The sequence below is a fragment of the Pteropus medius genome, unplaced genomic scaffold (assembly GCF_902729225.1).
Source record: "Pteropus medius unplaced genomic scaffold, Ma_sr-lr_union100, whole genome shotgun sequence".
NCBI classification, from domain to species: domain Eukaryota; kingdom Metazoa; phylum Chordata; class Mammalia; order Chiroptera; family Pteropodidae; genus Pteropus; species Pteropus medius.
The window spans coordinates 12,735,293-12,749,959 of NW_024349519.1; the positions used below are offsets into that span (position 1 = coordinate 12,735,293).

The 14,667-nt window shown below is 33.6% G+C and overlaps 1 protein-coding gene across 4 annotated transcripts in view; it reads right to left on the reverse strand.

The window, feature by feature from the left end:
- Positions 1–961: 961 nt before the first annotated feature.
- The window catches only part of BMAL2 (basic helix-loop-helix ARNT like 2), a 63,299-nt gene continuing 49,593 nt past the window's right edge, over positions 962–14,667 (reverse strand). For all 4 annotated transcript variants that reach the window (XM_039882443.1, XM_039882442.1, XM_039882441.1 and 1 more), the window contains 8 exons: positions 14,388–14,628; positions 13,834–13,940; positions 13,527–13,677; positions 12,534–12,592; positions 11,664–11,772; positions 7,210–7,288; positions 5,682–5,790; positions 962–4,673 (listed from right to left, as the gene is read on the reverse strand). In XM_039882443.1, the coding sequence (XP_039738377.1) occupies positions 4,537–4,673; positions 5,682–5,790; positions 7,210–7,288; positions 11,664–11,772; positions 12,534–12,592; positions 13,527–13,677; positions 13,834–13,940; positions 14,388–14,628 (992 nt within the window). In that variant the 3' untranslated portion in view covers positions 962–4,536. The remainder of the gene's footprint in view (positions 4,674–5,681; positions 5,791–7,209; positions 7,289–11,663; positions 11,773–12,533; positions 12,593–13,526; positions 13,678–13,833; positions 13,941–14,387; positions 14,629–14,667) is intronic.

Consider the following 14,667-nt stretch of genomic DNA (forward strand, 5'->3'; position numbering starts at 1 on the left):
CACCCAACGGTCAGCCAAGAACTAGGACTGCCTAAGGAACTGTAAATCAAATGCCAGAAAAACATAGCTAGACAAGGATTTCAGATAATTCTTTATTGACTCTCTCAGAACACACTTACCTTAAGGAATGGACAGTCCTCCAAAGTGACCAGTGGCTGGATATTACCCAGAAAATGTGGCCAAGGTTAAAAATGTGTATATAACTTGCTGCTCCACTCCACCACTCTCCCAAATAAAATAACCAAAACAAAGAGACTAGAGGCTCACACACCTAAACCCATAGTCCTAGGAAATCATCAACTATGATCAATTATAGGTTTTCCATTGTCCTTTCTGCATACATCCCCATTCCTTCCCTGGGCCTAGCATGTCAGACAGTTGGCTATTTTTGACATGACTTCCGTTTCAAGAATGCCTTTAAATCTAGGTTTGGGCATGTGACCAAAGGCTGGCCAATTTGTAGATTCTGTTAACCATGTGAACCAAATTAATCTAGAGGCCGAATCGATGGACATTTTTGTGTGAATTAAAGAAGCTCTGTTTTTACTTATATTGCCACATATAAGAATAATAATGTGCTGGGAGCTTCTGAGTGTCATTATGATCCACCAGAGGATAAAACTAGCTTAGAAAAAAGCAAAACTGAGAGATAGAAAAATGAAGAAGCAGGGAGGAAGGAGACGATAGAGAGACAGACAGCATCGATTACATTGGACTGTGACATGAGCAGAAAGGAACCTTTACTTGGTTAAGCCACTGAGATTTTGGTTATTATAGCAGTTAACATACCGTGATGAATACACCTAAAAATGTATATAGTGACGTAGTTCAATATACCTCTATACCCAGTGATTTGAGAACACTCATCTTCTACCTAGTCTATGTTTCAACTTCAGAAAGCAGTGAAAGGAAATACTTCTTGAAGGAATTTTAATATATTAAATAAAAAACTCCAAACTGGTCATTATTATAAAATATAGTTTAATTTCACTCTTTTCATTATTTATCACAAAATTTAAAAATACCAAAATACAGACAAACACAAGTGAACTGGAAAAAGCTAAAAATTGTATAAAAGACAAAGCTAAACTCAAGACTGTATGAGCAGTGACACGCACACCATACACTCTCAACTGAGTCAGAGAGCATATTCATTTGGACGGGTTTTCTTTCTAAGGTCAGCTTTTTTACTAGAGCCACATCTGGAAAGCTCCCTAAAACCAAAGCTTTTATATTATATGGGAAGAACTTTCTCTCAAAAAGCATTTCTCATATAACAACCTATACCAGAGAGGCAGACATAATAAAAAAATAATAAATGCCTCTTCTAGGTTCCATGGAACTTGGAAAAATTAACCTGAGAACAAAGAACTGTAGAAATGAAAAAGTGACACCTAGTGGCCACTTAGCAGGGTTTGTTTTGTTTTTGTTTTTGCTTTTTATGGCTTCTGATTATTCTAAGTGTCAGCCTTGTTCTGCTCTTAACACTACACTTGGCAAATCTGAATCTCCAATTCCAGAGCCCACAATGACCCACCTGAGTGGTAGATACTTTGGAGTGGGATCTAACACTGAATATGGTCTGACAACTAGATAGTGGCTATTTCATTTACTTGTGGCCCAGACTCTACAGAGATTCGTCAAAGAATCTGACTCAAAAACAGCCTTTCCCCAATGGTGACACTGTAATTAAGTATTTTAATCCCATTTATTTACCAAAAGTCTCTATTCTTTATTTTCCTGTTTGTCTTTTTTTTTTTAATGGATTTCCAAGTTTAGTGACTACCATAGGTTGTCAACATCTACCTCAAGTTTTATTTAATTTCAAGCTATCATTCTGTAATAAAACATCTGATCACATTTTCAAGTTTACTAGTTTCAAAAGTTTAAAATTTTTACACAGAGCTTCAGTTATTTGATTGTATTAAATCAAGGATCAATGCACAATTGTTTTTTAAAACAGCATTTAGAGGTAAATAGCATACTCATAGCATAAGCTTTGGTCTACTTCAATAATATTCACTTAATAAAATATTCTAGAACAGAGCTGTCTAACAGAAATATATAAGTGCCCCATGTGTAATTTTAAATTTTCTAGTAGCCACATTAGAAAAGTAAAAATTAAAAAAATTAATGCTTTAATTCAGTATATCTTAAATATTATCTGAACATGTAATCAACATAAAATTAATATATTTTATATTCTTTTTTATACTAAGTGTTTGAAATCTGATATGCAATTTATATTTATAGCCCATCTCTATTTGCATTAGCTACATTTCAAGTGCTCAACAGTCCCACGTGGCTACTGGCTATCACACTGAACAATACAGCTCTAGAGTCTGACCCTAACACTCAAGTTCTGTGGATCAGAATCACAGAATCAGAACTGGAAGTAAACTCAGAGACCAAATCTCTTGTTACAAACAAGAAAACTGAGGTACAAAGAGTTTAAATGGCTTGCTTGCAGTCACACAGCTAAATTTAGGCTGAGTGGGCTCTTCTGATTCTAGGCACTCCTCCCACCCCACTACATTGCTGTAGGTAATTCTTAGTTAAAAAAAAGAAAAATTGAGTACCTTTTTTTGATGCTGTCAGTCAGTGTACAGAGATTTTACACCAAAATGCAAGAAATTAATTGGTAGGAGGGAAAATATCCAGTAAAACCATAAAAATATCTGTCACTCCTAATAGCAATCAAATGCAAATAGAATGCATTTTGAAGAAAACCTTAAACTTGGGAGAGCAATAGTATCATCTAATGTGTGGATTGGATTTTGGGTCCAGGGCAAGATCTACAGAAAAATATTGGAGTGAATTTTTAAAGGATCAGAGCATTCAATTGGTTATCTGCCAACTGGTCTATGGAACAACTCCTCTTGCAAAGAGAAAAAAATTGCGACTCTGTAAGGTAGCAGTGGCTTGCTACTAGAAACTCTGCCTCTCAGATCCTTGCATCATGAAGGTTTGCCTCATCTGCTTTTGAGGCCATTTAGCTACAATGACCTATCCTGCTACTTCTGGCTTAGGTCAATTCTGAAGGCCAAGTTTAACCTGCAATGGTTCAGACCCCTAAAGTGTTATGTTTGTAGGCAGGCCCCTCTGCCTGACTTAGAAAACAGATTTGATCATTCATGCTTCCTCAAACCTAACTATCATGCTCAGGCTACTGTAAACCAGTCTCCCTCATCTTGTAGAGTTTCTTTGGCTTATTCTATACCTGAGTGTCTCAAGTCCTAAACTATCAGAACCAGGAGTGGTACTGCCCTCTGACATTGCTGGAACATTGTATTGGCTTAAGAGGATAATGTGCCAATATATTCTTGTCCACAGAGGCACTGCTAATATCACACTTGAATGGAGCATATGCTTCTGGTTATCGCCTGTTGGTATGTTTGCCATTTAATGCATCTGATGAAAGTTCAATCTATTACTTACAGCCTAAAGAAATAGGCAAGATCAACACAATGCTTTGTTTTGGTGAGTGCCTCTGAGGGAAATCTGCTGGTAAGGTATAGAACCATCTAGAGAAAGAGAATTATATCTGAATCCCACATCTGAGCCTCAAGGTTTCCCTACTAGTTTCCTAGCCTATCACTACTTTTCCAAATGTGTAGAATTGGATTATACACATCAAACGTTTAAAAAATATGTGAATTTAATTGTGACTTTATACAAGACAATCTGCCTGGGCCAGTTTCTTCCTTTAAGACTAATCAGTTACTACATACCTTTTCAGCATCAAAAACCTGTTTGTTCTGTAATGAAAACCTTGAGTGGTTAGATTAATAGTAAATCTTATATCTGCAAAGGTTAATTACCAAGATCTAGGGCCCAAAATCTTTCCTTTTCTGTAAGCAAAGTTGAAACTCTCAATTTTTTCTGAGTTTTAAATTTTAAAAAATCATCTTTTAAATCCATCTCAAAGTGCTCAACTGAGCATAAATATCCTAGCTTTGTGCTTGCCCAAGTCTAAAATAACCAAATACAGTATTCATTGTGATCATTACTATAAATTGCATTGTCCCTTTAAATATTCAAGTAATCACCATTTTCTTAAAAAGTATGTAAGCCCTATCCTCATTTAAGGAAATATACAAGGAATGGAAATGTTCCAAATCATAAAAATCTACTATTATAAGTCAGTTATAAATAAATCTTAGACACAAGGAAAATGCCAATATATTAAACTTCCCAAACTCAAAAAACTGAATCGAAAAATAAAAACCAAACCAAGTAAGATGTTTGTGATATTCTTGATTAGAAATATTTTAGCAAAAAATAGCAACTAGTAGGTTTAAAGCCAGTTCGCTGAGTAAAGGGGTCTATAGGGAGCTCTGAGCAGCTCTATTTGAAGGAAAACGTTACATTTCCCCATACTTCTATGAAAGTAAGGTACCAATCTATAAAAATCGGTAGACCATTAATAGGAATGAAAGATAAAAACAATATCAATGCAGTACTGTAGAATATACAGTTCTTTGTAAATGAAATGCTCTAAAAACGTTTTTCATTTTTGGAGTTAAAAATCAAATGCTAGAGTGTCCAGTGGATGTCATTGAAGTCCCCAGGGTCTCCCAAGCCCCCCTCTGCTTCTAAGTAATTCATGAAGGCAGCTATGGCTGTGTCATTATTGTCACAGAGGGCATCGAAATCCAACTGGGCACCATCACCTACAGAATTAAAATACAGGCCTGTGTAAGTACACTTGGAGGTTAAAAAAATGATTATCATCAAAAAGGCAAAGCAAGACTAGAAAACTATACAATGTATTTGAGGACAAACTGTCCTAAGTTGCAGAAGCCTAATAAATTTTTAAGTGGGTAACCTATTTTTATAACAACCTGCTGTCAGATAAATTGTACTTAACATACTCAATACACATAAGTGAGCTAATCTATGAGTTTTCTAATAGAAAATAACAGCTTGGAAAGGTACAGACTCCCAGAGAGTTGGAAGCTAGAGGCGTGTGTATGTGTGTGTGACTTGCAAAGAGAAATTTAACTTTAATCCGCCTTGTGAAAATAACTGTTTGTTTAATCCCAAAATGAGAAGGCTGAGACAAAAGCATCACCTTCTAAAACAAGGGGAGTAACCAGATTTTTAATTGAAAAAGGATCTAAGGAAGGACTAAGGAAATGAGGTTTAAGTTAGAGACAAGGAAGAGGTTCTAGATATTAAGGGCTAAACATAGCTATGGATTAGCCAAAGTTTTCTACATATCTTTCAAAGTACAATAGAATTTGAGATGATCTGGATTCCTTCAAGTCCTTTGATTTTAACATAAATGTTCACAGTTGGTCAGTGTCAATTATTGGGGGTATAAAACTGTTATTTCAATTTATTTGATCTGGACTTTGCATAAATATAGTTAAAATGAATACTTATGATTGGTATCCTTTAAAAATTCTTGAATCCCTAATGGACACTTCTTCTCAGTAGGAAATACCTTAGTTTTATTTAAATTGTATGTATTAACAATATCCATAACTGATTCAGTTGATATAAGTAACATACGTTTTAAAATCAAAAGTATGATGATTGTATTTAGGCTTTCGAATGGGAAAAATCTTAGTTTTCAACTTGTTTGCTTCTCTAAAATCTCTTATTCCTGAAAACAGAGTGATTAAGAAGGAGTTTCTGGAAACCAAAATGGCAGGCAGTTGCCAAAGAAAACTTACCTAGGAGCGGTTCGTGACTGGGGGGATCAGCAGTGCTGTGGTTTTGCATTGTAGCTTCTAGCTCCCCTACTTCAGAAGGACTTAGTGGAATCAACTCCTTATTTGACATCTGAAAAGACAGACTAGTAAGTAGTAAGGTTTCTACTTGAATAAACACTTCTTGGCAGTCATCTGACTTGGGCCGCCATCATCAACATGGCAGCTTGAATTTACTGAGTGTTACGTAATTAAGCACTCCACATGCATCATCTCATTTCACTTTAAAAATATTATGAGGTATCTGTATTATAGGTCAGGAATCTGAGGCCTAAAGAGGCTAATATCTCACCCAAAGTGTTAGAGCCATAATTCTCTACCAATCTACTTGACTCTAAAGCCCACATTCTTCATATCATAACTGAATGTATGTCCTATAAGAAAATTTTTGGGATAAAGAAGGAAAAGTTCATGACCATTATGCTCTGGGTCAAAGTTATTTCAGTTTTTAAAAACTGATGGCAAAACTATATCTCCTATGAAACTACAATGGGAAATACTGCTTTGGAGTGGAGAATGGATTAAATCAGGCTTTTACCAAAAGTTATACACTTACACAGTTGCAGGCCAAACAATCTAATATTCAATGTAACTCATCAAAATAAGAAATCCTTTGCCTGTATTGTCCTAAGTTGATGTACTTTATAAAGTGCCTATATACATACATGACTTGGAGACTTTTGTTAAAATGATTTAACTCCTGTTTGTAGCATATGGCCTGGCACAAAATGGGTAACCAATAAACATTTGCTAAATGTATGAGTAAAGTCTTAAAATACTAGACCAAAAGACTTATGATATTCACGTAAAAATATATTTGCAAGTTTCCTTTTGTCCCTGTTAAAATTTAATTACTCTTTTCTACCATATTCTTATACCACTTAATTTATAGACATACTTTGAGCTTTTTGTTGTTGGGGCTACATTAGAATTATATTGTATGTGAATCTTTTAGATATTAGCGCTATGTTTAGTCACTTTTGTATATGCATTTCAAATAGCTAGTGTTTGTTCAACTGAATTAAATATTTGTAGCTTATATTAAACTTTTGTTTCAGACCACAAGGAGTACATTTCATCCACTGAACTGGAATCTATTAAAATAACAATAGCTGCCATTTATTGAGCACATGCTGTACCAGGCACTATTTTTGTTTTCATATTAAGTCACTTATCTCATACACCATTCCAAGAGATTGGTGCTATTATTTATCCCTGTTTTACAGATGAGGAAATCAAGGCACAGAGAGTTTAAATAACAAGACTGGGGTTAAGCAGCAGTAAGTGTATGAGTCACAATTTGGATCCAGATAGTACAGTTCCAGCAACTTCATGCTTAACCACTATTCTACATTGCCTATTAAAACCACAGACTACCTAGAAAAGAGTTCATGTATTTTTTTATAGGATGGCTTATTTTCTAGGGAGAAATAACAAGGAGCAAATTTTGTTGTTCATTTATTTCATGAATATTATTTATGATTGTACTTACATTCCTGAAGTTTATCGTGTGAGTATCTTTCATTAAATCTGTTGGACTTGAATCACCAAGGGATGAAGAAAACTGTAACCTTTAAAAATAATAAATAAAACATTTTATCTACTCACATATTTTTAGAAAGAGATTTTCTCTGAATATATCATAATCTGATAAAAATACAGTGAAGGAACATAACACTCTATATCACGACAGTTTTCACAATAGACTGACTTGTTCGGTGCTAGACTTATTTTTGACCATGGAGTGCTGAAAAACACTCTGTAAAATAGAAACATAAAACTCTGAGGTAAAAAGCTTGTATCATACCTATCTTAATATAGCATGTGGCAAAGTAATAGAATAAAATAACACACTTAGTTTAAAACAGGCATTCACATCAAGAGTCAGTTCCTTATCAAGATACCAAACAGAACTGAGAGTAAAGAAAGATTTTCTAACATTCTGCAACCTTTAAGTAGAAAATGTGTCATATTTTTACTGTAATAGGTCATCCCCAGGGATAAATTCAATGAGATACATAATGACATAAATATAATCATATACTTTGATCATAAATCTCTGCACTAGACTTAAATATATAAAACTGACAAGTACCATATAATATATTATTAAATGCTCAATTATGTGAAACACACACTGGCATAAACATTTATGTCTTTACGTATTCCTAAGACAGCAATTGACAAGAAATTATAGAGGGAGCTATTAAAACAGAAATGGAATGAATAAGGTAGGAAAACAAAAGAAAAGATCAGTGGCCTGTCTGGGGAATTTTTCACAGGACACTCAATCTAAATAGCTTGCCTGGCTTCTCATTCTGTGATTCATGGCTTTAAATCACCACCAGATCAACTTGGCCTTGGCTTGAAGAAAACTACCCCTTCCCCATGTGCTTCACTACCAGATTAATCTTTTGAAACATAGCTTTCTTCATGTTAGTCCACTAGGCAGAAACCTGCTTTTTAAGTCCCCCACTACTTGATGTCACCTTAAACTCCTCACTGCTCTTAGCAACCCAACTCCTCTCTCAGTCAAATCTTGTTCTCTGAAACCACCATGCTTTCTCCCACCCTCCTCCACACACTGAAAAGACTATCTTTTCCCCCATTGAATGATCTGGGCAGCTCTGTTGAAAATCATCTGACCATATGTGATGGAAGGGCATTTTAAGAGGAGCAGAAATTGAGCCAAACATTTACAGCTGGATACTATTAGAGTGTTCAGGATGCAGTGGGGAAGTCATTTATATATGGAGGTACCTCAGCTGGAAAACTGAATATCCACGTGCAGAAGAAAGTTTGGCTATTACCTTACACCATATATAAAATTAACACAAAGTGGATCAATGGATCAAAGACCTAAGTGTAACACCTAAAACTATAAAATTCTCAGCAGAAAACATAGAGAAAAGCCTTCATGACATTGGATATGGCAACGATTTCTTAGATATGATACCAAAAGCACATGTAACAAAAGAAGAGGTATAGTCAAATTTATCAAAATTGAAAAGTTCTATGTATCAAAGGACAGTATCAACAGAGTGAAAAGGCAACCCAGAGATTGGAAAAATACATTTACAAATCATATCTGATAAGAGGTTACTATCCAGAATATTTAAAGAACCCCTACAACTCAACAATAACAAACCAACAAACAAAATAACCTGATTGAGAAATGGGCAAAGAACCTGAATAGACACTTCTTCAAAAAAGACACACAAAGGCCAATAAGTACATGAAAAGATTCTCAACATCACTAGTCATTAAGGAAATGCAAACCAAAATCACAATGAGATTCCACTTCACACCCATTAGGATGACTATTATCAAAAAACAGAAAAGAATAAGCACTGGCGAGAAGTTGGAACCCTTGTGCACTACTGGTGGAGAACGTAAAATGGTGCAACTGCTATGGAAAACAGAATGACAATTCCTCAAAAAATCAAAAATAGAATTACCATATGATTTAGCAATTCTACTTCTGGTATATACCCAAAAGAATCATAAGCAAAGACTAGAACATATATTTGTATATTCACGCTCATGGCATCATTATTCACAATAGCCACAGGTGGAAACAACCCAGGTGTCTATCAGGGCATGACAACTGTCTTACTAGTGATTTTTTTTTCCATTTAAGCTATTTTTAATTGAAAAACTTAAATTCAAACTGTACAAAAAGAAAACAAAAAGCAAAAATTTCTTTTTTCTATATCTCCCATTCCCCAATATCTACTCCCAAATATGAAAGGTAACAAATTCTGAACAGGTGGAAGAAGTATCTTGATATATATTATATCATGGAGTTATAGGGTCTTTTTCTACAATTCCAAAATCCAAAACACCTTGAAAACCGAAAGATTTTCGATAACTCATTTGGCAGCAAAATCCAAATCGATCTGAACTTCGCAAAACCTGACCTAACTGATATGAGGCTAATTATTTTTATCCCACTTTGTCCTACTTACTATGAATATTTACATAACTTCACTCCAAAAAAAATATTTTAAGGAAACTTCAGATATAAAAGTAGATTAGTAAAATCTCATACACATACCAAACAGCTTCAATAATCCTTTCCCAATCTTACTTAATGTATATACCCCAAACTCTTACCTCCCTTCTTTCCAGACATTGTACCATTTAATCTGTAAATACGTTGTTGCAGAAATACTATTTGATTATGAGGTGCTGCCCATGATGTAACTGTTCTCTGGGAGTACTATACATACTCCTTAAAAAAAAAACAAAACTGAATTCCAAAACACTATCTTTCTGAAATCCAAAGAAATTCTGAGTTCAAAACCTATCTGGCCTCAAGAGTTTGAGATGGGCCTATATACACACACACTCACATATCTACACATCTTTTTTTTTTTTATACAAGTGAGTTATTATGCATACTATTTTGTTCTATTCCTTTGCTTTTTTTCTATTAACTATATATTTTAAGGATCTTTCCATATAAAAATAGAGCTACAAAATTTTTAACAGTTGCAGAGTACTCTACTGTATGGATATGCCATAACAAGTTATGGTTATGATAAATAATTAAATCAGTACTGTTAAAAATACATCAATGAACAGTCTTGTTCATCGCTCTTTGCATTATTATATAAGACTGTTTGCTCCCGGGGTAGAATTGCCGAGTCTAGGATTATACATATTCACATTTTTGATAAGTATTGTCAAGTTGCCCCCCAAAGTAGTTTCAACTAATTTATATTCCCACAAACAGTTTAAGAGTGATCGTTTTTTCACACTCTCAGGAATATTGAGTATTATCAAACTTTCAAATCGTTGACAATCTTCTAAATGAAAAAAGGTATCTCATTTAGTTTTGTATATATATTTTTAACTGTGAGTGGGATTGAGCCAATTTTTAAAGTTTCTTGGCCATTTGTATCTTCTATTTATGTCCACTCTCCAACTATTTTTTATTATTGAATTTAAAAAATTGGTTAATAACTTTTTTACAATATATGAAGTTTAACATAGATCAAGGTTATATAAAGTTATATAAAGATTATTATATATAAAGTTTAATAAATTTACACTATAAAACTTCATATATTAAAATACTTAGTCCACTTTATCATTATGAAATACACATATTTTCTGCAGTGTATAATTTATCTTAACTTTGTTATAATGGTTATAGTTATGCCAAATTTTGAGTTTTTATATAATTTATATTTTTTCTTAATAAATTTTGGATTTTACATGATGATTTTTATGCCTTTCCAAACTAAGATTATAAAAATCCATCCCTGTGTTCTTGAAATACTTCTATAGTTTTACTTTGAACTCTTTGATTTACCTGGAATTTAAATGAGTATAAAGAATAAAGTTGTGATCTAGTTTTCTTTTCTTTTCAGATGGTTATAGAGTTATTATAATGCTCTTAACTGTTTCATTCATTTCTTCTTACTAATTTAAAATGCCACTTTTACCATCTAACACATTTCCATATGTGTTTAGTCTTTTTGATAGTCTTAGTCTCAATCTATTACTTTTGGTTTTTAGAATTTTCCTGGATATTCTAATATGGTTAGTATCATTTGTTGGATACTAAAAAAATGAATGCATGATGGCATTTTGACAGGATTCACATTGAATTTATAGGTTAGTTTAAGGAACACTGATATCCTTATAATACCGAGTCTTTCTATTGAAAAAAAAAACATATCTGGAAAGTTATTCATGTCATCTTTTGACTAACTTTGTAGTATTTTAAAGTTTTTTCTTCATATAGTTCTGGACACTTCTTGTAAAATTTATATCTAAATACCATTTTTCATCTTTTTTGTTGCTACAGTAAAGGTGATCTTCCATCATATTGTTGAACTGTTTATTGTTTGTATATAGGAAACTTACTGATTTTTGAATATTGATTTTGTAAGTATAATAATTTTACTTGTGATATTTGTAGCAATCAAACATTACCTTTGTAAGTCCAGAACTTCATTTGCAATATCTGTTCCAATACTACCAGCACCAAGTACTGTTCCAGTAGACATTCCGGGCACACTAATACAAGACTGTCTAGAGGATTCTAAATAACAACAAAAGGAAAAATTCAATTGAGGACTTTAAAAAAGCATATAACTGTGGTTAATATCTTTCTTTCAGTTTAGATATTTCTCTCTCTAAAAAAAAAAAATACTACCTGCATTCTAAAATGTTAGAACATTCATGCTTGCATTACAAACAAAATTAATGATGGTTTAATGGTTATTGAAGAGTGACAGGAATCAAATGTGTAGAAAATCACTGAGGTTACAATCATGACCCAACCCTTGGGTACTGACAGTTTCTTTTCACTTTAATGTCCACGCTAAAGTTAAAGCAATGTTGCTTTATTTTTAATATTTCCTAATATTTTTATTTTTATTTATACATTTGATACATTAAAATATTCCTGGGTGGAAAACTAACACAGATAGGCAAAAATTCCCTCTTAAAGCTTTTTATTAATTTGTCCAACACACATTTTATTGAGTGTCACAAAGTAGAAGGAACTATATACATGTATATGCTAGCTGCTTAGGGATAGATAATGGATATAAAACACCATTCCTACTCTTAAAGAACTCACAATCCAGTGATGAGCCGGTTGCGCAAACAACTAATTGCAATACAATGTAAGATTACAATGGAAGTATGATGAAAGTACTGTGAGAATTCTGAAGAAGGTAACCCATAGAAGTCTTTTCAATTTCACCTTGAAATTTTCCCTCTCCAAGACAGAAAAAGATGGTAACTTAATAATAACAATCTAAGTAATAAGTTTCTATCATCTAAAACTAAGCTTACCTTCTAATGATTGAGAGCTGCAAGGAAGTAATGATACTTCTCCATTCTCACTATGTCCCCTAGAATAAAGAAACACCTAAGTGAAAGAAATTGTTAAAGTAACTACCTTAAGCTGAGTGTATTTGATTTGTCAATTCTTGATCCATTTGTTTTATATACACATTTTGTTAATGTCATCACCAGAGATCAAGGTATTAATGTGCTAAGTACCTAATTAATGCCCTATTACCTTATAAAATGTATGTTCTCACAGTTACAAACTCTCAAGTACTATGCTAATGATAAGAAGGCAAAGGTTATTGGAATGGGTAATACGATACTGCTGGAGGTACTAAATTTTGGGGGCCTTTTTTAAAGCTAAATATTGAAGATAAGGAAATAGAACTGGTTTAATGAAACCTTATTACAATTAACACAAAACTTATAGAAAAAGAAAAATGCTTAGAACAAGGCCATGCTAGCATATTGAGCAAATCAGGAAAAGTTGGCTTTTCATTCAGGCTGACAGCTATAGACAAGAGTTGGCAAGCAGTGCTTGGGATGAATTTCTGCTCATACCTCAGCCAAATACTCCTGTACAGTCCCATGTAGTACTCAGCTTAAAAGATGTACATGTAAAATGATGTGAAGAACAAAACAATTTCTTAAAATGATATACAGTTTAAAGGCACATCCACATCATTTGTTGAAGGGACAAGACAAAGCCATGGAGGGTAGGAAGGAAATGCTTGAATAAAATACCTTTACTATCATACTTCAAATTAAGCAAAAAGGAATATATTTTAAAAGGGCAAACTTCTAGCTTAATTCTGAGAACTAATGCCAACAGACAGTAAACGAATTAGTAACACACACACACACACACACACGCCCCCAAGTTGTAATAAAGCCAGAGAATCATAAAGCTTTAATGGCTTAGCAGGATGATAAGAGGGAAGCAAAAAACTCATTTGAAATTAATAAAAGGTCTTAACAACATAAAAAATTACTTACAAAACTAAAGTGTTGATAGACACAATATATTCCAGTTCTTTGGTCCAAGGATTTGTGAAACTAAACCACTGGCTTTTTAAAGTTACAAAAGAGCCATCTTTCGCTCTGAATTTGTATGAATCTGTAAATATTTTCTCTTTACTCTGTAGAACTTAACAAGAAAAGATAATAATCAGCATAACAGTCTACCACTATATAAATCAAACTTTTGAAGATGAATTCAAGTTTTGGATTTCACAGGAATGAGAAATTAAGAGTTGAAGTTGCAATTAAAAAATACCAAAACCTTACCCCACTCAATGCATACCTGCTTTGTGCTTGTCAGTCAAATTACTATGGTCATCTTGATGAAAATATTCGTAACAAGAAGTTCCCAAAAGTTCCTGAGGCAGATATCCTAAAATTGCTGTTGCCCTAGTTTTAAAATTAAAAAGAAACTTCAGAATTTGTGAAAAAATTTACTTCCAGATTAGTGTCGGTCCATATGTGTTCAGGATAGCAGGAAAGTGGACTGAGGGATGAGTGAGTCATGTGCATCACTGGCTCCCTTTGACTGCCCAAGACCCAAACCAGAGCTGCAAAAAAGAATTGACATCCAGGCATGAGGCTACCTCAGAGGACACCCACCCAATCTAGAGTATGTTTTTTCTACCATTCACCAATAAAACTGTGGCCACAGACCATGCCCAGCTTCGGCACCATTTTGGCTTGAACAAATTTACCGATATATCCATATTGTTATTTCATTTCAACTTTATTTCCTGTTCTGAAGCCTTAAAAAAAATCCAGCAGTGCTGAGTCACATTTTAATAGTCTTAAATATCCCACTGAACTCTAATCATTATGGCATATAACTGTTACCTTTGATCCACATAGACGAATTTTCCATTCATTGCAAAACGGGTTATAAATTCAGTTGGTTTCACTTTAATCATTTCTCCACTGTTCTGTGGGACAATATACGGATGTAATCTTCCAATGGCAATAAGGCAGGTAAAATTACTGTCTTTCTGACTGTCCCTTTCTTCTTCCATTCCGATGATATTTGGAGGCCAGCTTCTCAAGTAACCCGTACAGTGGATAGTACAGAATTTTCTATGATCTAATTCAAAAGTTTTTAAAAAAGAAAATTTGTTAATTA